Raw genomic sequence first — 26,439 nt, 5'->3', positions numbered from 1 at the left:
AAAGATGTAAATAGAATCTTCCTTGTCAAGAACACAGTTCCTTGTTGTCATGATGTGTTATTTAAATGGAAAGTCCAGAATTGGGGGAACAAAGTTTAAGCATACACATTTACAAACAACTTGGTTTGACTCCATGCAATGGCACACTTTAATAATTCACATTCATCTATTTATAAGGTGGATTGTATGGATTTAGATTATGGATTATGGGTTATGGATTTGGATCATGGATCCACAATAGTGGATTGTATGGATTTGGTGACTGTTATTTAAAGCAGGTGAAGGTTTGCTCTTCTGAACTTCTGTCCCCCCATTTGGAAGTGTTCTGAAGAAACAGCGTGGGTGTCCACAGTGACATTAGGATTCGTTTATATTCCTTCCGAAAATTTTGGTTCAGAAGTCCGTAGATTATTGCATTAAGGCAACTGTTGAAGTAGGCCATGAAGTAGCTCACAACAAACAACCACTCAGGAACTTTGGGTGCTATTTCTGAAGGATTAATTGCCACAGCCAGACCTATTAAGTTCAAAGGTGCCCAGCAAAAGGCAAAGATCACAAAGACAACAAACATGGTGAGGAAGTTTCGGAAGTCGCTTGGTTTCAGCTTCAGCTTCAGCTTCAATTCCGATTTGACTTTCTTCTTTACTCGTATCACCAGAATCCAGATCCGCAAGTAGCAGAAGCTCACGATGGTGATTGGTAGGATGAAGTGGATGACGACAACAGCAATGGTGTAGCAGGAACTGGCTGTTTGAGTGAACGTGCATGAATAGATCCTTTGATCATACTTGAGAGAGCCAACAAAAAAGTTTGGTACAGTTGCGACCACTGTCAGAATCCAGATCAGACAGACATAGAGCATTGTGTTCTGCCAGCTATATACTTTATTGTATGCAAAACTGTGGCATATGTAACAGTATCGGTTTACTGCAATGGCGGTGATGTTGAAGATGGAGCCTATAACGCTCAATCCCATCACAAAGCCGCTTGCTTTGCAGTGTGTTTCCCCCAATGACCAGCCATTGTGAAAAAGGGCAACAAGGACTAAAGGATAAGGGTACAAGGCCACTACTAAATCTGCCAGTGCCAGGCTAACCACAAACACATTGCCTGAAAAAGACAAAAAGAGAGAGGAACAAAGTCAAGTGTTATGTACTGGATATCCCAAAATGAGAAACTCTTTCAGATGCAAACAACAAATTTCAAGACTATATGCATGCTTCAATTAAAAAAAAATTCCTCTAGAACTTGGCACTTAAAAAGCTGAATGTTGGGATCTGTACATATATCTGTTATTTCTTTATTTAAGACATAGGGCTGGATTCAAAGTTCTTAGGGAAGAACATTCAGCTCAAGCTTTTCCAGGAGGTGGATGAAGAAGACCTAGGTTTATATCAAGATGCCACCAAGAAATCCTTCAGGTGATCCATGGCCAGCTACTCACTCTGAACATAATTTATGTAATAAGGTTGTTGAGGATAAAATAGGTTGGAGGGCCACATATAAGAATTAGCATTGTAGAAATGTATTGCTCTCAACTCCATAGATAAAAGCAGTGTAATAGATAAATGAACTCTAAAATAATGATTTAAAGAAAGCTAGATTTAATATAAACCAAAAACCAAGTAAGCCATATTTCCCCATGTTTAATATCTTACACTGTCACATAGGACATATCAACACTTGGCCATGATGTATGATGTCTCCATGCTGAAAGGACCACATTTCTCCACTAGAGTCAACCCAACCTCTTTGATTCTCATGTTGGGAGAAGCAGCTGGTTGTCCCCATTTTCAGGAGATTTGAGGAACTCAAGTCTGGAACCATGGTTATTCTGTGATAGAACTGCCCCTCTGGAATGGCCTCCCTTTGTAGGTCTGCTTATCTCCAACATGATCTGTCTTCTGGAAAAAGTTGAAAAGAGAGCTTTTCTGGAGGATTTGTGGGGGGTCTGATGCAATGTCTTGCTTTGGGACGTTTTAACATATTTGCAAAGTTGTTGTTGTTATTATTATTGAATTTTGTTCATTATTTTGAGCCACTACATGAAGTCATTTTCTCCTTGGTAGTTCAACAACCCCACCAACTCTGACAGGGCAAGCTACTGTACATAAATGAAGAGCAAACCCCACTCCCTTCCAGCACTGAAAATGTTACCTGCTTGGGTAATGAAACATCTGCAAGAAAACAACCAAGCTCAGAGAACACCAAGGACTCCACAGTTCAACCCTGAGCTACAGATATTCCCTTCTATTGATAGGAATGAAGAGATAAAGCAACACATCAGCATTTTGATCACTCTTCTGCAGATACATTAGAACACAAACACCTACCCTGGGAATCCATATAACTAAATCCCATTATTCTAATGGGCGTAGCCATGATTAAAACTGGTCTTTTCCCATCCTCAGGTCTTTGTCCTGGTTTGTTTCTGCTTATTTTGATCGGAGAGCTCATTTCCATCTCCACCTCTACCTCTACCTCTATCATCTATTTCCCCTCTAGAGGTATTCTAGGTATTTAAAGGTATTCTAAAGTCATGCCACCATTGTTGTGTCAAAAACAACAGTAATGAAGACAAACTTTATATCACTTCTAACTGATGCAGTGAAGATGCTACAAGTCATTAAAAAGGAAATGGCTATAATCTCTACTCAGAAAGGACTTGTGAAAACAGTTTTGGAGAACTATGAAAGGTATGCAGTGAAGTTTTACAAAGCAACTGTTGAAGTATACAGCTTCCTAATCCTGTTCCAACATTATGCCCTAGTATGTTAACACATATGAAAAGTACCACATCACATGTGTTGGCTCCTCCCCAACAATCCTGCGTGTGGCCAGTCCCTGACTTTACCAGGTCAAGCAGTAAGGGTTGAAAATCAATTCTTCGTGCACCCATTAGAATGGAGGTAAACTCTAACCGAATGTCAGAACTGCCACACAGTAGGCAGTTCATCAGTGAAGCCCATGGCCCAGAGAAATTGTGACCTTTTCCTTACTGTACACATTCAGACAGGTATCTGTTGGGGATGCATTAATTTGGATTCCTGTACTGAATGGGGAATTTATCTCAGTGGTTTAAACACTCCCTTCCAAGTCTATGGTTCTGTGAATGGTGTCCTTTGCTTTACCATGGGGCAGTCTACTTGTGTTCCAGCAGATGGAAGTGGACCTCTCTACAGAGTCTACCACTCAACTATGCAAGATCAGGGCATTTGCCTTCTTCTGTTTTGGCCTTGATTCACAAAATTGGTTCCCATATTTTGGCACTGGGTACAATCCAATGACTTTTATGGCTGGGGTCTCTTATATCTATTGGACCCATCTTCTCTGAGTCTCCTGGGTATTAGATCTGGAACAGCATGCTTCTGATCTCCCTTTTTAAGGTTAGACAGGGGGTGGCTCAGGCACAGATTTTTTTGGTGGCCACCCCTGCCCTGTGTAATACTCTCCCTCCTGAGATTAGAGTGGCATCTTTGTGTTATTCTTTCAGAAAGAGGCTAAGACTATCCCCTTCCAGCAAACCTTTGGAATGTAGGATGTGAGTTGGACACAACTGGACTTAATGTCAAGGGAAAACTTTACCTAAGCCATCAGAATCTGTGATTGAGGCAGCATCTGTCTCTGTGAACTGCAGTAACTAATTACAACTCTATCTTCTCTTGGTCTTACTACCTCTCCTGAGTCAGTGCTCTAAAAGTGCTGTTTCCTCAGTCTTCCATTTATTATAACCTATGCAAAGCTATGCAAACGACGTTTTATAGTTAATAGCTCACTTGGTAACCACAGGGAACATGTATTTCATTGCACATAAGTGAACAGACCAACAAAAAAGGGGCAGAGTATTCTGAACTCTTTCTGTGTTGTTTTGTGAGGTTGTGGAGGATGGCTCTGCCCATTTCAGGGGGCATCTTGAAACTGAAACAGCTAGGTGACCACCTGCCTCTATCATGAAGTTGGTATTGATCAGAAGTCAGATTTACCCATGTTATGGGGAATAACAGGACTTTCCTTGCAATCTATTACACTCTGTTTTGTACCAGGTCAGAGCTGAGTCTAAACAAATCTTAATGACCAGCCACTTCACAGGTGGCCTGCCCATTTTTAAAAAGCTAAATTGCAAAGATTTACGTGCTCAAAGAAAGGATTTCTCTGCCATATCCAATGCAAGATCATGGATTGCTAGCCTCTTGGGGGTTTAGAATATCTGTGGGCTTATTTACAAGGCTACATTAGTATTTGTATTTTATTCACTTTTAAAAGACTTACATTATAACCACAATCCTGGGCAGCTCACAAAACAGTAAGCCCCGCCCCATCACAATAAAAACTTAATAAAAAAACTCATGGTTCTACTAGGGCAGCACTCTCCCACGCATCATCTTGCTCAACGTATCCAAAGAAACTGAGGTTGTACTGAGTAACTCTGAGACTGTGGACCACAGCCCACACACCCACTTAATAACTAGCAGATTAATCTGGCCTCCCCCAACTTGGTGCTCTCAGTTGTACTGGATGGGAATTGTAGTTCTAACTGTTTTGAAGGCCTGGGTGAGCCCTCTGCAATAATGACACTTCCCTATCCATAAATCCTCTAACCTTCCTGCAGATCGGAAAATCTCTTTTCCTACCTTGATTCTTCCCCTTCTCTTGAAAGAGAAATATGAACTGCTGCCCTCACACATGAAGTTGCTCAGTTATTGTCTCCCTAGCTGATCTTTCCATTCTGTATTAATGAAGGAGATTAAAATGATTCTCTGTTGCCATCTCGTGCTCATTAAAAAAGAATAAACAGCACACTAGGATTTGTTTTAAGCCCCCCACCCCACCCTTTGTTAACTATCTGTGTAACTTCTACAATCTTTTTTGTCTTTATAGGCATAGATGAAACAAATAATATTTTGTAAAAGAACAAAAGCAAAGTATATTGATTCTACAGTAGGATACCTGTTGCTTTCAGATGGAAAAACAAGCCATTGTTTAATCTCAAAAGGTTGCAGTCTCTTTTTGAAAAGCATACTGACAGCATGGATGGAAAAGGCATAACTATGCTATGCTTGTGTGATCATAAATAAACAGTGCTAGGTATTCCTTACCCAACAATAAGGCTCCAGTTTGCTTCCTAAATTCTTGTTTCTTAATCGCACCATTCAGGGTTATATTCACCGAAGGGCTGTAAACGGGTTCCAGGTAGGATATTATTAGTGACAATCAGTGGGCTGAGAAATCTATATTCAAATTGATTCAAGCTTTTCATAGGCAGAGAATCTTTGATGTGAAAGAGAGAGCAACCCAAGCTAGGTTCTTTCAGAATTTCTGTGAATTCAGAGAATCATTGGGTTGAAAGGTACTTATAGATCATCTAGTCCAGTGTTTCTCAACCTTGGCAACTTTAAGGAGTGTGGACTTCAATGCCCTGAATTCCACAGCCACCCATAGCCACTCCTTTCTCCCATATGCTCAGATTTTATTTTATATTTTGCATGTCGAAAAATGGGAAGGTAGTAGCAGGAAAGACCCCACAAGGGAAAGTCCAAAGGCAACTCAAGGGAAAGGACACTGATTACACAACTGACTGCACTCTCTGGTTGGTCAGCTGGAGGAAGAACATGGATCAGTGTTCCCTGTACATTTTCTGAGTGTCAGTATTCACTTGGCCAAAGTGAAGATGATCATGGGTCCTATTCAGATTGCTTTATCAGGGACAGAAATGCTGGTTGTGTGGAAGTGCTCCTGATTAGATTCCTTGGGGCACCATGGTCTTGGAACTTAGCATTCTACTGACTATATTTTCATAAATATGGTGACAAGTCTCTACATAATGCAACATCTGCCAAAGTTATCAGGATGTCCACTGCTGACTCTGAGAGTCCCATATGCCTTTTATATGTTCTTCTATAACTTTCTTTCTGAGTCTCTCACTCCCCTCCCTGACATCCCTCTTTCTCTCTTACTCTCTATTCAGCAGTTAGTACAGACAAACTGGCTTTTGCAAGTTCTCTGAACTTCCTGCTTGCTGGAGGATTCCTAAAATAGACTGAAATTGGACGATGCACATAATTTTATGGCAGTAGGTTTCTCATTGATAGTCTACTTTAGTGTTTTCCAACCCTGGCAAATTCCAGATGGATGGATTTCAGCTCACAGAATTTCCCAGCCAAGATAGCTACTGCTGAATATTCTGGAGATTTGAAATCCACCCATCTGGAACCTGCCAAGATTGGGAAACATTGATCTGGTTCCTAGAATAGATAGACTATGCATCATTGGATGGATGGTTTCTGAAAGAGTATGGCTTCTCTGTTGCATATTTCTCCTGCTTGGCCTCTTTCTCTCCTGCCTTGTGGTACTGACTTGTGTTCCATCCCAGTGAAGCGCATTTCTTGCTTTTTCTTAGAAGCTGGCTGTACTGTAATTTTCCAGCCTCTGAATTGGTGTCTGAATTGCCAGATGGGTCCATAGCAACCAAACTGAATCTTCAAAAGGTTTGGAAACTCTAGACTTTTCTCCCCTAGTAAATGCAGGAGGTGTGGATTCAGCCACTATGTGCTTGAAGGGTCAAGGGTCTGTATAAGCCATTGCTGGTCTTCACCATCTGCTCCTATTAGAAAGAGGAATTAGAGCCTACTAGATACATCATAGATACATCACCATACATGGAGGTTTTGTAGACAGCAAGGAAACAGAGGAGTTAATAGTACAATAGGGTAGCCTTCACCTAAAGCTTGGCTGAATCTCTTGAGTGAGCAAGTCTAGCAGAGTGGTGGAATTATAAATTCTCCAATCTAGATTCCTACGTTCTTCTGCACCTACATCACAGAAACCTTGACCTCTTTTTCATGATGATGCACAGGATCCTAGGATTTAAGATTGGATTTTAACAACAATCCCCTCCCACGCAAAACCCCACACCAAACTCCTTACATTCCTTCTCTCATAGCCTCATATCAGTCAGTAGTAGTTCAACAAGAATGATGTTGAGGTGGTGGAAGAGATAATTCCTACCGTTCTTTTCCCCAAATGCATCTGACATGGCTAATTTAAGGAATGGGGAAAACAGGAACACTTAACCCCAAGTAAGTTATTTAGATGATACAGTTGACCCAAGCTGTTCTGGGCTGAGTTGTTGGGTTAGAGAGTTCACACAACATGCTATCCATCTGACTCAGTTATCCCACAAACAGGCTCTGTGAGTAGTCCTGCCATAAATGTTGCTGTTGTTAGTTGCTGTCGAGTTGTTTATGACTCATGGCGACCCTATGTATAACAGAACGAAATGCTGTTTGGTCTTGCACCATGTGCCTGACTGTTCCAATGTTTGCATCTATTGTTGTGGTAATTGTGTCAATCCATCGCATTGAAGGTCTTCCTCTTTTCCACTGGCCCTCGACTTTACCAAACATGATGTCCTTTTCAAGTGATCTGCCTTTCCTGATGATGTGCCCAAAGTATGAAAGTCTAAGCCTGGGAACCTTTACCTTTACCTGCCATAACTACTATGAAGCTATATACCTGCACTATGCTGAATTGACCTACCAACTAGGCTCACACAACACACTTAACTAGATCATTTAAAATCTACCAGCTGTATTTGTAAAATAGGCTGAGCTTGAGTGGTTTTAACCATGGTTATCTTTTCATTGCTTAGCATGTTGAGCAACCCCCTCCCCTTTGCTTAGTTTATGATTCAATGTATTACATGAATTGAAAAGATAGTTAACTTAATAAACATGTTAAGCATGTTGTGTGAAGCAACCACTAAATATATCTATAAAGCTTCTAGACCAAGCAGTGAGGGGTTGTTTTTTTTTGGCCAATTTTGCAATCTTTCCTTTATAACATGTTCTCCTCCTATGCAGGCTGTAAAGAATGCAAAAGGATGTAGGAAAAAGAAAAGAAAAAAGTTCTCCCTCCCAGGGTGACAAATCAGTCTCTGTGGTCCTCCATAAGAGGCAGAGAAGTGTGGCTAACAATAAAAGGAAGACTAAGAGAGAATCTTTGTATTTTCTTCCTAATCTGAAAGAATCGCACTGAAGATGCTGCCTAGTCTGGCAATGAAACATCTGCAAGAAAACAACAAGGTTCAGAGAGCACCAAGGACTCCACATTTCTAATTTGTCTTGTGCAAGAACTGAATAGCAGAATTAAGAGGCCCCCAGATTAACTAGCCTGAGATGTAATTATACAGTAAGGTTTGAAATTATTTTTCCCCTCTTTCAGTAGGAGTTAAGTTGACAGCCCAAATTTCTTACGAAGGAGATGCTAGATGTCATGAGTACTGATGGTGAGCAGGAGGGGGCCCCTATCCAGGGGGGAAAACGCATGCATAGTAGTGAGGAGTTGAGCAGCCATTCAAAGAGACACAGATCAGACCCGCCTTGACTTTTGGGCTTTATCTGTCTGGGTTTTTCCCACGCTTCTTCAGTTTGTTAGGATTTTCTGTCTAATGTAGCAGTAATAAAACACTAGAGACCTATTCCTTGTCTCAGCGTGGTTCCTGACTGTTAGGACACTCACTATGTCAACAATCAACAGTTGTTCAGGTTCCAGGTTAAGAAGCACAGAGCAAAATGTGGAAGGATGGGCTAAGGAAGCATCCGAATTGGACTTCCGTGTTTATACAAACAGAATTGCACTTTCACAGAGATGGAGGGCAATGAAGTATTTTAGGCTTCTTCCTATTATGCAACAGGGTCTTCTCTGGACATACCTGGTCATGGGTCTGTCAGCTGTAAGCCAAGCAAGTCTAGAGCCTAGTCAAGCCATGACAAGTTGAGTATCTATGAAATGTAGCAGCCTTGTAGTGAGCCTGACCCTTTGTCTAAAAGCTGCAAAGAAACATAAATGGCTGAAATTAAAGAGCAGATTTCCAAGGGGTAGCAAGGTTGTTCATTCCAGGTGACAGCACCTGTGTGAACCTATCTGGGCTAGACATTTAAGAAAGGTTAGGTCTGGTTAATAGTTGAATGGGACGTTATTAGGAACTCCAGGGCTCTAGGTGAGCCTGGGAAATAAAAATAACATCCTGCAACAAAACAATGATCAACCAACCCTAACTGTTGCCAAGAAAACTGCATGATTATCTTCATGCGGTCAGCAAGACTTGAAAAAGGTTGTGCCCACAGCACTTGCCAGTGTTTGTTGATCCCTAAAAAGGCTAAGCGGGATCCAAACTTGCTGTGAGAGCACCAAGAAATCCTAGGGCTGTGACTGGTCTAGGAAGCTGGAAACCCATATCAGAAGGTGATGACTAACTGCTTCTACAGTATTGCCAAGAAAACTTCATTGTCATGTCCATGTATTCACCAGCAATCAAGTCTGACTCGAGGGCATCTTTGTTTCCAAACAGTAAATCGTCCCTAGCAAATTGTTATTAACACAATATTGTACAATAAAGCAATGGCACACTGCAGTTGTGATCAGAAGCCCAAGGAATTCTGCCAGCTTGAAGATTATTTGTGTATGGATATACGCAGAGAGAGAGAGAGAACCAGTTTGGTGTAGTGGTTAAGACATCAGGCTAGAAACTGGGAGACTGTGAGTTCTAGTTCTGCCTTGGGCACGAAGCCGGCTGGGTGACCTTGGGCCAGTCACTTTCTCTCAGCCCTAGGAAGGAGGCAATGGCAAACCACTTCTGAAAAACCTTGCCAAGAAAACTGCAGGGACTTGTCCAGGCGGTCTCCGAGAGTCAGACACGACTGAACGGGCTGAACGGTTTGCAGGGGTGAAGACCATTTCCACAGAATTCTGTGGATGTTCTTTGGATGTTTTCATGAAAATATTATTATTTCACATGTAAGGATCAGCCAAAATTTGGTTTCAAATTGAGATTCAAAGATGGCAAAACTTATCTGACTTTCTCAAAGTCTTTGCATCTCAGATCTCAAAGACAACAAGATTCTCATTCAGACTAGTTTAAGATTTGATTTGATAAAAGATTTGAACATGGACTGTAATGTGGAAGTATCAGAACTCCTGCAGTTGCTTCATTTTTTAGCAAAATGCGATAAAAATAGCTGGGATGTTAGACTTTTCAGAATACATTAACTTTCTGAACATTTCAACGAGATAGCTTCAAAGCATTTACTCCAATATATTTTTTAATCATTTAACCATAATTCCACAACAAAGATATAAGAACAAAATGCAACAACCCAAACCCAACCTCATTAAAATAGCAATCCTCATAAAAATAGTGACACCTAAGGGTATAAGCTGATGAATAAATAAAACAAATTATGGGCCAAAGTTCTATTGGAACAGGATGGTCTTCAGGGCATTCTGGAATGAGAGGTAGGTCATGGTCAAATGTACCTCTAGGGGCAGCTTATTTTATTGTGTATTCTATTACTAAGATGAACATTCCATGGGAATGTCTTTGGCCTATAATATTTTATATTTATGTATACTATTTGATTTGTCACTTATATGCTGCTCCACTTCTGGAAACTCCAAGAGGCTTACATGAGGGCAGAGAGGGCATGCTGCATCGATAAGAGAATTCCATCTGGCGGGGTCCAGGAGGCGGGCCTTCTCGGCAGTAGTGCCCGCCCTTTGGAACATCTGCCCCCAGAGGTGAGGCTAGTCCCATCGCTCCTCGCCTTCCGGAGGAAGCTGAAGACCTGGCTCTGCCACTGGGCTTGGGGCGGGGAGGAGAATTGACATACTTGGGGTTGGCTAGTGCCTTGAAGTGCCCCTCCTACGCAATGACTGAAGGAGATCATAGCCATCTGGATTTTATGAGCTGGGGTAGTTAAGAAATACTTTTAGTTTTAATGGGATTTTATTTGAATTTTATTGTATATTTATTTGAATTTTATTGTATATTTATTTGAATTTTATTGTATATTTATTCAAATTTTATTGTATATTTATTCTGTATTGTAAACCGCCCAGAGTCCCTCTGGTCGGAGGAGATGGGCGGTGACAAATTTGATAAATAAATAAATAAAATAAATAAAAGATGTTTTGAATAGGGTTCAAAACAAAACAACAGTAAGAAATAATCATCTTACCGGCCACCATTTGGAGGTAGCAAACTTCAATGGTCCCCAAATGCCCCCCCAAAGTAATTGGGGGTCTTCCCAAAATTTCAGGGGATAGGATGTTCCAAAGGATGAGGACTTCCTTCTAGTCCCCACCAACTGACATGCCTTGGCTGACGGGACCTGCAGCATGCCCAACCTATCAGATCAAATTGGACGGGCAGAAACAACTGGGAGAAGACGGTCCCTCAGGTAACCCAGTCCCAAGCCATGAAGGGCTTTAGAAGTGACAGCCAGAACCTTGAATTGCACCCAGAAACACACCGGCAACCAATGCAGCTCCTGAAACAGTGGTGTTACGTGTGCTAAGTAGCCGACACTATTTACAACCTGGGCAGCTGCATTCTGTACCAGCTGAAGTTTCCAAATGCTCTTCAAGGGCAGCCCCATGAAATATATTCTGTTCTCCATCCAGCAAATATCAAGCACAGTTCCCTGAAACTATTTCTTTACTTTAACAGATTACAAGGGGTTGACAACGTATCTTCTGAGCTGAATTCAGGTTTTTTGTTGTTTATTCGTTCAGTCGCTTCCGACTCTTCGTGACTTCATGGACCAGCCCACGCCAGAGCTTCCTGTTGGTCGTCAACACCCCCAGCCCCCCCAGGGACGAGTCCGTCACCTCTAGAATATCATCCATCCACCTTGCCCTTGGTCGGTCCCTCTTCCTTTTGCCCTCCACTCTCCCCAGCATCAGCATCTTCTCCAGGGTGTCCTGTCTTCTCATTATGTGGCCAAAGTATTTCAGTTTTGCCTTTAATATCATTCCCTCAAGTGAGCAGTCTGGCTTGATTTCCTGGAGGATGGACTGGTTTGATCTTCTTGCAGTCCAAGGCACTCTCAGAATTTTCCTCCAACACCACAGTTCAAAAGCATCGATCTTCCTTCGCTCAGCCTTCCTTATGGTCCAGCCCTCGCAGCCATATGTTACTATGGGGAACACCATTGCTTTAACTATGCGGACCTTTGTTGTCAGTGTGATGTCTCTGCTCTTAACTATTTTATCAAGATTTTAGGTATAAATTCAGGTAGTCTAGAGCAAATCCAGGGATTGTACAGAAAGGTTTCCATGTGGTGTTCATATATGGGCCTTTATAGAGGTATTCACCCACCCCATTTCCATCTTTTGCCATTATAATTCTATAGGAAAAGAAGGAGGGCTAGGATTACCAGATCTGGGCTGCAAAAATCTGAATGACCATTAGATGGTAGCAAACATTCATTTCCTGTTTCTCTTGGCTGCCATCAATGTTAATATGTTTTCTACTACAGATTAAGGTTACTATGGTAACTAATCATTTTGGCCGGATGAAGAGGTTGAATTTAATTGTCCCCTTTTCACTTGTTAATGGTTGCATTGCCTAAGGGGAGGAACTTGCCTGGACTTGTTTTAGTTTCAGTTTCCCTTCTGTGTAGGCTTGCAGAGAATATGCAGCTGAGAGAAATCTCTCCTCTCAGCAAACAGCCTTTAAATATGTTTGTTTTCTGTAAATAAAATTATTTTTATAGAAATGCCTGGTGTGTGACTTTTCTGATCTCTCCTGGGCCAAATGCTTTCTAGCACTCTGCCAACAATCAAATGTTATCTGGATTTTTGTATCACAGATTCAGTAGCCTTAAGAAAGCCAAAAGTACAGGCTTGAACTGATGGGATTCAGAAATTTCCCCTCTGTTGTCCCATTTTTAAAAATTAATTATGTATTCTGATTTTAATCCGTATTCCATAAGGACTATAATCAAGCTGTGATGATGTCAGCGTGACACTTGCATTACTAGATGATCATTGTACAAGTGGCCTGATTATGTAAAGATGTAAAACAACTGACAAAAGTTTGTAAGTCACATCATTTGCATGATGACGCCATCCCACCCATGTCCACATTTCCCCCTCCTCAGCTTGAAGGAGATTTTACATTTTTTCCACCCTAGATGTCAAGCATGGAGGGCCAGGCTAAACATTGACATCAGTTTGACCATTAGCAGCTATGGGAATGGTTATCAGGAGTAAGTAACAGGTAAGATGCGGGTAAATAGGTTTCACTGGGGTTGTAAACTTTGTTCTTTACCCTACATCCCCTACTTGTCTAAGAGGAAAACTCTTTGGAACCAAGTTTTTTTTTCCTATTCAAAGAGCAGATACATGGACTCCAATCCAGCTCAGGACTGCATGCAAAACAAAAGATTAAGCTCTCTTGAAAATCTCTGAACATTTCCAGCATCTGTTATTTCTCATTAGAAACAATTCATGCAACCACTAATTGAATTAATATTATCCTTTTGAGCTTAGGGCCTTTTTTGCCTCCTCCATGTTTAAAGAAATTCACACAACTGCTGATTGCTCATCATTTTTGGCCCAGCCTTTCAGACTGCAGAGGTAATCTCTGAAGTGTGTTTTCCACAATGTGTTTTTAATTTAACTGAATTAATTACTTTATCATTTTTGCAGGCTGATCTATCTCATTCATTGTGTTAATAGAATACCTTACCCAGTTATAGACCTAGTGGCTGCATTTTTGTTTTTATTTGAGTTTTTATTGTATATTTATTTTGTGTTGTAAACCGCCCAGAGTCCCTCTGGTCGGAGGAGATGGGTGGTGACAAATTTGATAGATAGATAGATAGATAGATAGATAGATAGATAGATAAATTTGCACCACATGCTATGCTTGGTTGATGAATCAACCTGACATTTCAGATGATCTTCATGGAATGCATTCCATCAGACTCAACACAGCCTAACTTAAGTATGGGGCAAGAGTTAAAGTCACCTGAAATCCTCCTAGGTGTCTTCCCATCTCTTATTTAATCATTAAAAACCAAGTATTACTAACTGACTGTTGAGGTTACCCCCCTTGCTGCCTTCTGCACCTTTAAAAGAGATTCAGAGATGATTCAGAAGATTGTTCATTGCTTATCTATTTCAGTCCAGGATTTCTGTCTTAGAGACTTCAAGCAGAGATAATCCCTGCGTTGTAGTTTTCATGGTATGTTTAATTGAATTGAATTAAGTATTCATATTTGCAAGCTGGCCTATCTCAGTTTTTCCCTTTAGGGCCAATCCTGAACTCACATGAGCCTTCTCCAAAAGCCATAGGATGCCAGGTTTCATGAATAGCAGAACTCTCTACCTGGAATTAGACCAGAGTTAGAGAACCTTGAGATGATCCAAACGGTTATTTATGTATAACATTTCTAGCCCACATGTTCATTATTAAAAACAAGGGTTTGTTAACAGAATATCAGCCACCAATCCAACTTTCAAGGAAGAAAAATTCTTGCATGGGACTTCTATAATTCAAGACATTTCTGAATTACAGCTCTTAGCATTCTTGGGAGTTGTGGCCAATTGGGGATGCTGTGAGCTGTAGTCCAGCAGCATCTGAGGTCCACATGTCCTACCCAAGCATTTTTTTGATTCCTGGACTTATCTGTCCAAGTCCTCCTATCAGCAAGGACTGGACCTTAAGTCAATAATAGAATATACCCTTTGCATACAAATGGTCCCAAACTGAACCATGTGTGTGTGTGTGTGTAGAACCTCTGCTAATGACTTTGATGAACCAAGGCTAATAAAGGAACTGTAGTTGAGCAATGACAATATAAGGAAGCTTTGTCCAACATTACCCCAACCCTCTTATGCATATTTGGTCTTTAGAAGAGGCCCAGTGCCCCAGCATAGTTATAAGTTACCTCTGTTGACTCCCTTTCATAAGTGTTTGTGGTAGACAGGCAGGCCTGGGGAATCCCCATTTTAAGTTCCCCATGATATACCAACTCCCTTTTCCAAAAATCTCAACCCAAAGAGAGACCCCCCCAAAAGAGCCTTTTTGTGGGGAAGGTGGTTGCAGATGGCATACAATGAAGAAGTTTTCCTTCTATGAATTTTAAAGACCCTTTCTTCATTTAACCTTACTGTAGCACCAGCATGCCTTGGCAACTTCTTTTTTTATGCCGTGTCCCATGACATTGTCTTCATTTCATCTCTAGCCCATGCATGATGTTAGAGTGTGCTGGAAAGTCTTTGGCCGAAGAGATCAGGAAAAAACACACACACACACACACACCAGGCATTTCTATAAAAATAAATGTATTTACAGAAAGCACAAAACCATTTACAAGCTTGTGCATTCACACGTGCTCAGAGAGGACTGGGAGGAAGGCTGTGTAGAAAAAAGGAAACTGAAACTAACAAGCCCAGGCAAGCTGCCCTCCAGGCAAATCAGGAGCTTTTACCTTATATAGTAATGCCTTTTCACACCCAAAACTAAGGATACTTAAGTTTGACCTTCTGACTCTGCTAGAGTGATTTGTTACCATAGTAACCTTAATGGCTTGGTCCTTGCAAAAACAAAGAAATGCCAACACATGGGAAAGGCTTAAGTTGTCCTTATTCTTATACCATCCAAGGGCAGTCTCAAAGTATATAATATCTATTAAGCTTTATCACCCAATACCTTGGGAAAAAGTGTGACAGCTAGTAATGACTGGGAGGCAATTGAGACCAAAAATGGATCAGCAATAAAAGCAACACATTTCATGCTGGCATAATTTTCTGCCAACTCAAAGACTGGGTATGCTTCTTGTCTGGACTACCTCAAAGGTCTGGCAATGGCTACCATCTAACCAATTGTAGTGCATGGGTCTGGAGCAAAGAGACCCTCCAACTCTTCAGAGATTCTTTATCTCAAAAGACTTTTTTACCTGCCTTATAGATTTTCTCTTAATTTCAGTTTGGAGGAGAGTAATCGGGGAGCTATCCCTCATATTTCTCAGGAGATCCTTCGGGATTTTGCCCATCCTTTTCCCAATTGTTCGTCTCCATACTATAACAGCTTGATACCAAGACATCAGCTCTACTCTATCAGAAAATGATAAAACAGGATACATGGATGGTGTCCAGACTGCGTTATGTCTTCAAAACAATAACAACTGCTAACTGTGTTTGGATTAGCTTGTATGCTGGCTTTGTTGTCGTACCGTTAGCAAAAGATGCCTTTGGTTGTGATGACCCTTCCAGGTGCCATAATGTTTTCTCAAAGACTAATCAAATAGCATCAACAAAGGAAGCTGGAAAGGTAGCCAAGATGTGCAACTTATTAAGGCTACAACAGGCAATCTTGTTGAGGTGCATAAATCAAAAGTGGCTAGGACCAGGCTCACTTTAAATAGAGGGTCCAGAGGTGTGTTTGTGTATGTTGTGTATGTGTGAAACGAGCATCCCTCTTGCCCCTTCAAAATAATGAAGCTTGCAAAATGCAGAGTTGGGCCCCACCAACTCTGGGGCACTGAAAGGAATGTTGGAAGGCTGCTAAATCAAAACTACTTTCCAACAGCCCACCATTTTCAGATTCTAGTTCCTGGTACTCAGTATAAGGGACAGGATAAATATTATGTTGGTGCAACATCCACCACTTGGTTCAACAGCATAATTTTCTGAGTTGATGAATGCAGTCTTGGAGTAGGAGTTCAGGACTGCCTTAGCTGGCGTGATTCAAGATTTCACAAACTCTATCAAAGTTAATCAAGCAGGACACATAGAATGTGAAATGGAAACCCAACTTGCAGCAGGAATCCCATATGCATCTTTTTCTTGTCAGCTTCCCTTCATCACAGACACTGCTATTTTTTAAATACATGCACATTGGTGATTTTAAAGACTTACTGTAGAAGTTAGGAGAGAATAGATAGGGTGGGGAAATCAACTTATGAAAAAAGTGGATAACACTTTTTGTACTGATGTTGTTGCCTTGGGCATAACTATTTTATGTTCTAACCATATTTACTTTCCCTTTATCTCACTAAGTGCAGCCTCTGACACAATATCCACATGTGGTTCTCACTCCCCAAAGGGTCATGAGTTCATTTTGTTGTTGTTTATTCATTTAGTCACTTCTGACTCTTCGTGACTTCATGGACCAGCCCACGCCAGAGCTTCCTGCCGGTCGTCAACACCCCCAGCTCCCCCAGGGACGAGTCCGTCACCTCTAGAATATCATCTATCCATCTTGCCCTTGGTCGGCCCCTCTTCCTTTTGCCCTCCACTCTCCCTAGCATCAGCATCTTCTCCAGGGTGTCCTGTCTTCTCATTATGTGGCCAAAGTATTTCAGTTTGGCCTTTAACATCATTCCCTCAAGTGAGCAGTCTGGCTTGATTTCCTGGAGGATGGACTGGTTTGATCTTCTTGCAGTCCCAGGCACTCTCATGAGTTCATCAGCTAGCAGAATATATGAGTCAGGGAGCCACTGGATGAGCATGGATGGTAGTCCATTTTCAGGGCTTTTGTTGTGGTGATGATAGTAGAGAAGAAATATTTAGGGCTTTTCAAAGCTGTCCAAGTATGTTCCGGTTCAGTGAAGTTCTGGATGAATCACCCCACTGAAGCAGATTTGTAAAGTGAATGACAAATTGCTCTGAAGTAGTACATCAAAGGGCTTCACAGCTTCAGTGGTTTTTCTGCAGCTTCTGGGGTTGTTATACATTTATGTGTACAGCTGGCCAATGAGATTCAAGCCTACCAAAACTTTGTAAGCATGCTTTGGGCATCGTTAATTTCCTCAGCTCTCAACTAGTTCTGCAAACAGGGCTGAAAGCGAGTCACTCCTCTTTCAAGTCCCAAGCAGATTCAAGAGCTATGCCCCTGAAAACCCATCCATTTAATCCCTACACTTAAAACGACCAGCCACAAGCATTAACTTTGAGAAGGGAGTGATACATTTCCTGCCAACACAGTGAGGAGTCCAGCTCAGCTTTCAGCACTCTGAATGTGGGATCAAGACTGATGAGTCCAGAGTCTAACCTTGGGTCAAATGCTGTTTTTTAATTTAAAAAACCCATATGATTGGGGCAGGTTTAAGTCTCTCAACCATGAACGGATGGGAATTGCTGGCCTAAACATTTACTTTTAAAAAGGAATGGTGGTGCTAAGCCCATGAATGCCATTTTTTTTTCCTGTGCCACCCTCTTTCTCTATTGCTCACTACCTCTGGGTCTTTATATTTCACTGTGTTAGCCTGGGGCTGTTGCTCTGCTAATTAACTTATCCAGAGTGTGACCAGCAAGCTACAACCTTGACTGAACTCTGCCAGTGATAACAGGTTCTTCCTGGGACAGTCAAAGCTTGCCAACCAGCTATGGTAGCTCTCCTCCCACCCAAAAATCTGGAATCAGAAGCAGCAAAGCACACGACCTCATTAGGGCAAGTCAATGTTAGTTCTTCAGTGTTGCGCAAAGGCTAGCACTCCAGAAAAATAAGTAGGAATCATACAAGCTTACAACTTCATCTCTGTTCTCTTTGCCTTAAATATGGGCAGGCAGAAACATTTTTAAATGCACTGTGGTGAAACCCTCACAGGTGGCTAGCTGAAGTTTAACAGGACTGATGTTCTCTAGGGGACACTATCTTTTTCTGAACTGAATCTCAAAATGGCTTGACTCAGATTAGTTTGACCTGGAACCTTGAATCAAAAACTCAGATTGAACCATGCCCTCTTGGAAATTCAAATTTCTGGTTTGAACTCAACCAGGGTTGATTTCCACAGGCTTGGAAAGTTTATTTCTCTGCCCTTATTTTATCTACATGACACCAATTTTCAAAACTATTTCATTTTCACATGGTAAGGGTTCCGGTTAATTCGGGGGACCATGCTAGAGCTTTTGGGAATCAGTTTGCACTGCATATTGTGTTTCTGCACTAAATTTCCACATTGTTGATGGAATCAGATACTGGAGCAGCTAGAATACCATATGGTCCTACTGCTTTGAATATTTTTCAAATTGAAGATATGGATAAAATTTTGGGGAGTCCTGAGTGCCACTGCCTATTTCCTAGAACCTTCCCCGCTGTGGCTTTCAAAATCTGCTAGGGTAGAACCCTAGATCTAGGGTAGATCCTGAGTATCTGGATCTTGGTGATAAATACTTCTTTAAGGGAACCCTTGCCATTAAGGAGATTGTGCTTAGGCTTATACAGAAAAAATTAGGCTCTTCAATCTTCATTAACTTGTGTCTATCCTACACTTTCCAGCAAATGCTGCATCTTATCCCAACCTCTCATAACTTGTTTGCTGCAGAAGACATGGGTTATTTGCTGCCATTTCAATCTTGGTTCAGAGCTGGGTTAAGATAGAAACAGTCTTGGTTATCCTAATGGATGACGTACATCAAAAAACTCAGAGGAGAATTGCGGTATTCTTTGTTTTCCTGTATCTCTTAGCAGCTTTCAGTACTGTCATTCATGTGAAAGGTCCCCTGTGCAAGCACCGAGTCACGTCTGACCCTTTGGGGGGACGCCGCTTTTGCGACGTTTTCTTGGCAGACTATAGCGGGGTGGTTTGCCATTGCCTTCCCCAGTCGTCACCTTCCCCAGTGAGCTGGGTACTCATTTTACTGACTTCAGAAGGATGGAAGGCTGAGTCGACCTGAGCCGGCTACCCGAGAATCCAGCTTCTGCTGGGATCCAACTCAGGTCGTGGGGAGAGTTTTGGTTGCAATACTGCCGCCTACCACTCTGTGCCACACGAGGCTCACTGTCATTCATAGTATTGTATATTTCAAGGTCACTGCCTAGGGAGTTTCTTTAGTTCTTTAGTATGATTTTTTAAAAAAAAAAATCAATAATAGTGTTCATGTTCAGCAGAATCATTAGTGTTACTCAGCTGTGAGCTCTGTTTGGATAACAGCATAATACTCTTGGAGGTAAACTATAGGTTAGGGAGGAAAATGACAAAAGACAGAGCCAATTTGATGAATATGGAAATAGGAATAAGCAGAGTAAAAAAAACAACAAAATGTTTTGTGGTACCTTCAAAATTAACATATTTATTACAGCATAAGAATGTATATTTACTTCAGCAATAAAGGCAAATGAATATTAATAATCAGTAGTCATGCCATCTTGCAAGCAATTCTGTGAAATAGATCAGTATTGTTAAGGATCAGGTTTTATATGTTACATTGTACTTGCTCAACCCCAAAATTCACAAGGTAAGGTATAACTGCTTATTTCACTTTTTAAGATGAGGATGATTTTGCAAAAATGATTCCTTTCCTTTGTGCCTTTCATGCCCTAAGTTCATCTTTATTTTACAACCAATGTAAAATATCATGTGCCCACTGTGAGATTTAAATCTGTCTCCAAATACTCAGATCTGGAAGAATTTTCTTCTAACCCTGGGTAGATGAGGGCTCTGAAAAGTGACTCAATTCGTCTTTATATATTGAATGTTCAACCCCTGGCACTGGAAACAGATGTCCTGAGCAAAGCAAGCTGATTAATATTTTGGATTTTGATTGTTTACTAACCTTACTAATTTTGTATCCTATCAATTATTTCATTTGTTTACTTAATTACTGTATATCCAAGGATTCCAAGACATATCAGATATGGTTCTTCCATTTTCATTTCATCCTTATAACAACACTACTCAGGAGGGCAAGCTGTATGATGGGGCCAGTGAGCTTCATGGTTGGATAGAGGTTAGAGCCTAGAGCTCTTAAGACCTGTCCTGAAGCTCTAATTCCAGAATCGTACTGATTATCCCATGAGATCAAGTTAATATCTGTAATCACCTGTTCCTTCTACTGTCACAGTCCTTTGAGCAAGGCTTGTCTGAGAGACAGTGATTAGATCAAGGTCATGTACTAACCTCGAAAGCATTAAGTTTCTTTAGTACACCTTCAACTTCCTAGGACTTCATCAAATTACTAGCAGTGGTAGCTGCTTTTTGTTGTTGTTCTAAAGAGTCAACCAAGAGAACAAGTGTGCATGCACACCCTTGTGTCATTGACCAAATTTAAGACTAAAATACTGATCACAGAAAAAGCTTTGAGAACTAGAGAGTATTTCATTGAATGAATGGACACTAATACCTTTTGTATTTGCTGTACTTATGTACTGTAATCCTATGCGTACCTACAGGGAATTAATGGGGTTTAGGTTAAGGTTTCCCTTGACATGAAGTCCAGCCGGGTCCGACTCTAGGGGGCGGTGCTCATCTCCGTTTCAAAGCCGAAGAGCCGGCGTTTGTCCGAAGACACTTCCATGGTCATGTGGCTGGCATGACTACATGGAACACCGTTACCTGCCCGCCGAAGTGGTACCTATTAATCTACTCACATTGGTGTGTTTTCTAACTGCTAGGTTGGCAGGAGCTGGGACTAGCAACGGGAGCTCACCCCGTCACGCGGATTCAAACCACCGACCTTCTGATCAGCAAGCTCAGCTGCTCAGCGGTTTAACCCGCAGCACCACCACGTCCCTTTGTAATGGGGTTTACTCCCAGATAAACTGAGTAAAGAACTGCAGCTTAAAGCATTCACATGAGCTTAACCAACTTCAGTGCAATTTGTCACTTGTAATTAAATAAAAATAAAGCAAAATGACACCAAGAAGGAAGGAAGGAAGGAAGGAAGGAAGGAAGGAAGGAAGGAAGGAAGGAAGGAAGGAAGGAAGGAAGGGAGGGAGGGAGGGAGGGAGGGAGGGAGGGAAGAAGGAAGGATTCCTTCAGCATGCTGACACACACCTATCTATTTATCATGCGAAGTTCTGAGAAAAAGGGATTGCTTTCAGTACTCTAAAACAGTGTTTCTCAACCTCTATAAGTTTAAGAGGTGTGGACTTCAACTCCCAGAATTCTGGCTGGGGAATTCTGGGAGTTGAAGTCCACACTTCTTAAACTTGCAGAGGCTGAGAAACACTACTCTGAAAAGAAAGAGGTGGTGTAGTTATTGTGTCTCTCTCTGCCTTACACACAGGGGAACTGTCCACCTCTCGGGTGCTGAAACGAGCGCTTGTTCCTCTATATTCCAGCCCTCTGAGATCAAAATGTTCTAGAGAGGGAGAATTTTGTAAAGAGTGCCGAATGTGAATCATTTAAAGTTCCAACCAGGATTCCCTCCTATGCTTCATCCTCTTAATCCCACCATTCACAAAACAAGACACTTTTTGAAAAGAGCAATTCAAGAATTGCAAACGAAAGGTTCCTCTTCTTTCATACAGCAGCCCTTTCAGCAACAGACAGAACTCCCTGCCTTCTAGCTCCAAAGGAAAGTGAAATCAAGATCATCCCAGCAAAGCAAGCAAATTAAATCATAGTTCAGAATTTGTACTAGCTATGATCCAGGGAAACTAAGCAGGTTTAAAAGTCACTGGGTTGAACCAGAGGGGTGAGCACACACTTGGGTTTCTCTTCTTGAACTGAAAAAACTCTCAGATCAACTAAACTGTAAATAACTAGTTTGTTTGCTGTTTCTTCATGCTGACTGCCAAGGAAAGGGATGAGAGACGGTGAGCAAGACAGATAAAGGATACTATGAACTTTGTTGATGAAACCAGCAGACTGAAGGTTGATTGTTATGTCCCATTAAAATCAATGGGCCTTACATCTGAATGAATAGTCCTGTCCTTGTTTTAACAATTACATGGGCTGTTGTCCATAACAACTTACATGATTCACTTGCTACTCCTTATGGTGGTGATTGTCAACATATGGTCTGTGGAGGGCTAGGTGATCTGCTGCAGCCGTCCCCTGTTCACAGGCCAGAGCTCAGCTACCACTTCAGTTGTCTTTGTGTACTAAGAGTCATCTGGTGAGAGTCTGCTTGCTATCACTGCCTCACCTCCTTGCATACTGACAATCAGCTGTCATCTCAGATCTGTCTCCTCGTGTTTCCTGAAAGCCTGATGAAAGCCTACACACTGATAAAAGCCAGTTTGTCTGGGCTCCCCAGGATGCTCAGTTAGATGGCTGCATGACAAAGCCATAAAGTTTCCTTGGGGAAAGAGGAACGTACACTTGGCCATTATGACACAATTCTCCCATTTTCCAATTAAAGGAAAGGTGACTTGGGGCATTTCCAAAGATCACCTATTCAGGCCTGTACATATGGAGGCTGCCTGAGTACAAAATGCATGGTGAAGTGAGAGGTGTGCCTTCTGGCTCCCAAAATCTTCCAGAGTCTGGTGTTGGAGTTGAAAACCCCTTATGGACTTTTTGCAGAAAATGGAAAAAATGAACTTGTGATTTATGGGTTTGATGATTAGAAAGGGTAGAATATGGAAAGAAGGGAGCCATGAAGTAACCTTAAAGAGAGAGAATAAAATATAAATGCATTTACAGTATAACTGCTGTAAAGAAGACTGGAAGCCATTTCTTTATCTCTCTCTATTTGCTGTCTTTCTTTCTTTCTTTTCCATTATTTATTTATTTATGTATGTATTATTATTCAAATTTTATTACCACCCATCTCCCCCAGAAGAGGGACTCTGGGTGGCTTACAATAAAATTTACATTTACTTATCACTTTTCTTTTCTTTCTTTTTTTCTTTAAATTTGTATTGTTTTTACTTTGTAAATTTTTTTTAAAATAAAAATTAATTTAAAAAAAACAAAGACTCTGATAAACAGATGGAGGAGAGAAGGAGAGAAAGACAGGGAGTAGTAGCATCTTTCTTCAACTCCATCCTGTGTGCAGTCAAGTTATCCATATAACCATGCAGCACTAAATTCATACTTCCAAGGGGTCTGGAGTTCTATGTCAAATTAGCTAATGATGTAGCTTATCTGACAGACGGTCTCTAAACAGGTCAAAGTACTTCATTCCAGCTCACATCCTAAGCAAAAAGTTGACACATTCGCCTGTGTCCTAAGTTAACCTTGTTGTAAGCATTGGATCCCATAGTTTGCTCATCTGATGGTGTCATTGAAGGCAGATCTCAGTCCACTTATGAAATAGGTACAATTGTCTATCTTTAGGGTGTTAACTTAATTTCCCAAAAGGGGGTTGCCATTTTACAGCTCCTCTGTCAAAATGCCGATTATAAACTGGACTTGGGAGCAATCTGTAGAAAATTCTGCTGTTCTCAAAGAGGTGCACAGTTCACATTGAATGATGGTCATAAACCACCTGTTTGTGACTCCCATCATACTTGGCAGGCAAGCAACTGGGGGAATTGTAGCATCGTGGTGGTAAAAGTGGTACTGTGGCCAGTGGTTGCTGCATCTGCCCATCTACTGCACAAATGATTCAGATAATCTGTCTGGATCATCACCTAGTTCTGATGCTGAGCCACTTGTTTCTGGTGCAGGAGTAAGGCACTAGCAGCTTGTTCAGTAGCCTGAGGTGTTCCAGCAACTGCTATACGTCAAATGCAAACCCTATTTGCAGTGAGATCAAGGACCGGATTTGTGTGTCTTTCTCCCACCTGTGTGGGACAAGGGACTTCTCTGTTTTATGTCCCTTGTAATGGAAAGAGAATAAACTGGTTTCAGGCTGTTTGCTCTTATACCTTTACCTGAACTTTCACACATAGTTACTTTTTCAGCATCATTGTAAGTTCAAACAGTCATTAAACAGGGCAGTCATTAACCAAGGACTACTTGTACACCATGTTAGATAGAGTTGATGAGATCCTCAAAAGGAAAGAGATGAGAAGTTTAAAGAATAAAAGGCAATGTATGAACGTGGAAGCCCAAATGGAAAGGTCTGGAGTGGGACAATGAATGGTGTTGGTGTAGACTTGTTTTCACTCTGTTTCCTTTTTCAATCTCATACCTTTAATTTCTTTTATTATTTCTTACCCTTTTCTGTGCATTGCATAAGGTTCCTCACTGTGAAAGGGGAAAGTGCAATAGATATGCGTGTATCTTGCACATGTGGCCTGGTGGCCTCTGAGCACGAACAGAAGGAATAAGAGGTACTCAAGGATGTTGCAACCAGAATCATCTGGAATTTTAAAATGTTCAAGCCAATAGCCAAAGTTTGTAGAGGGTAGGTTTATCAGCAGCTATTAGCTGTGCTCAGTAAATGGAGATTTCATGTCAAAGGCAATATATCAGAACTAGTTGTTGGGGTGCAACAACAGGGAAGGTGCACCCTTTGTGAATGCTTGTGGCTGGGGAAGGGACCTCCTTGGTTCCTCTGGGAAACAGGATCGTAAACTTGAGCACACTTTGGTCTGACAAGACCTTTGCTTAGGCTCTTAAGGTGAGAATGAATCTCACTGTTTCTGGAGCAGAGGTCGTGAGCCTTAGTAAAATTCTTAGACAATGTCGTGTCCATTTGGGGCACCCCATCCAAAGGATGGCATTGAAGAAAACACATACTCTTTAAGCTGTAAACTTCCCATTTTGGGTTGTAAACATTTCTTTCCTTTCCTTGCAGCAAAGGCGCCTGCGTTTCCGTGCGCAAACTTAACGCCGGTCTCTGAGCCTCGGTTCCCGCTTTGGTCCGCTTCCCCTTGCGTCGAGGAAGGCGAGCCACCGAGCCAAGGGAGAGAGAAGCACCTGGCGTGCTTTCCCGCTCGCTCCCCTCCCCCGCGCTTGTCTTGTCCCGTGGAACTCGCAGACACATGATTCCTCCCTCGGGGCGCGCGCGGCGGGCTGCCTCCCCTCTTACCTGCATTCCTGAGCTTGCGGTTCTTGGACACCGAGACGATGACCAGCAGGCTTCCCACCACGTCCACCACCGTGGTAAAGATCAGGACGCTGGACAGCACCGTGACCACCCAGCCCGGCCTCAGGTCTGCCGCCGCCTCTGCCGACGAAGTCGCCGCCGCCTCCCCGTCTTCCTCCCCGCCCTGGGGGAAGGCGAAGCCCCCTCGCCCGCCCAGCCCGCAGCAGTTCCTCAGAGATCCATTCTCCAGCATCTCAGAGCAGCCCCTCTGCGCTTCCAGCGCGGCACTGCTCCTCCTCCGCCTCCTTCTGCCCCGCGCCCGCCGCCGCCTCGCATTGGAAGATGCTCCGGAGCGCCCCTCCGGGCCCGGCTCCTGCCTCGCTCACCCACCTAGCACTACTCCACCGCTCTCCGCACCGCGAGGGGTTTTAATAGGCTGTTGCTGCTTTCGCCCCGCCCCTAGGCCCGCCTCCCTTTCTCCCTCCGAACAAGAGGCGCGAAAGGAAGAAAAGAAGGCGGGGCTTCAGTCCTGGGGAGGCGGTGAAGAAACGCCCCAGTGCCCACCTTCTTCCTTTTGCCGCTGGAAGGGAAAAGCGGGAAAGGAGTCCCGAGCCCGCCCATTGGAGCTACGCCACGCCTCCTCCGCCCGGGTAGGCGGGGCTTGCAGGATGCCAAAGGACAGTCACTTTAGCGCGCGTGCCTTTCAGTCATTGCTCGTGCGTGGAGAAGAAAGCAGGCGCGGGACGGGGTCACTGTAAAGGGACGACAAAGGGACACACGTTCACCATTTGCCCCGAAATACCTATTGCAAAATCTTGTCTATACTAATAATGATCTCTTTGCATTTCCTCTATTCTGACGCCCCCCCATCCCCCTGCTTTTTCTAGAAATGCCCCTCCGCCGCCAGGGAGTTGAACGCCCCGGGACGAGCGAGAGCACGTGGGAAGACGTCCCTTCTTTCTCCACGCGAGCGACACGGGCGTGACTCACCGGGTCAGTTGC

At 42.4% G+C, this 26,439-nt stretch overlaps 1 protein-coding gene across 1 annotated transcript; it reads right to left on the bottom strand.

Moving 5' to 3' along the window:
* Positions 1 to 265: 265 nt before the first annotated feature.
* Positions 266 to 25,690, bottom strand: MTNR1B (melatonin receptor 1B). Its single transcript, XM_063304488.1, has 2 exons — positions 25,441 to 25,690; positions 266 to 1,110 (listed from the first exon to the last, which is right to left on the bottom strand). The coding sequence occupies exons 1-2, from the start codon at positions 25,688 to 25,690 to the stop codon at positions 266 to 268; spliced, it is 1,095 nt and encodes a 364-aa protein (XP_063160558.1).
* Between the last annotated feature and the right edge of the window lie 749 nt (positions 25,691 to 26,439).

The sequence above is a fragment of the Candoia aspera genome, chromosome 5, assembly GCF_035149785.1.
Source record: "Candoia aspera isolate rCanAsp1 chromosome 5, rCanAsp1.hap2, whole genome shotgun sequence".
Lineage (NCBI taxonomy): Eukaryota > Metazoa > Chordata > Lepidosauria > Squamata > Boidae > Candoia > Candoia aspera.
The sequence above is the reverse complement of the archived record's forward strand: the minus strand, read 5'-3'. Positions and strand labels throughout refer to the sequence as shown.

Coding starts and splice junctions, on each gene's coding strand:
- MTNR1B (XM_063304488.1), bottom strand. CDS start 25,690: ATGCTGGAGAATGGATCTCTGAGGAACTGCTGCGGGCTGGGCGGGCGA. Junction 1,111..25,440: donor CCGCAAGCTCAGGAATGCAG/GTAAGAGGGGAG, acceptor TGTCTTTTTCAG/GCAATGTGTTTGTGGTTAGC.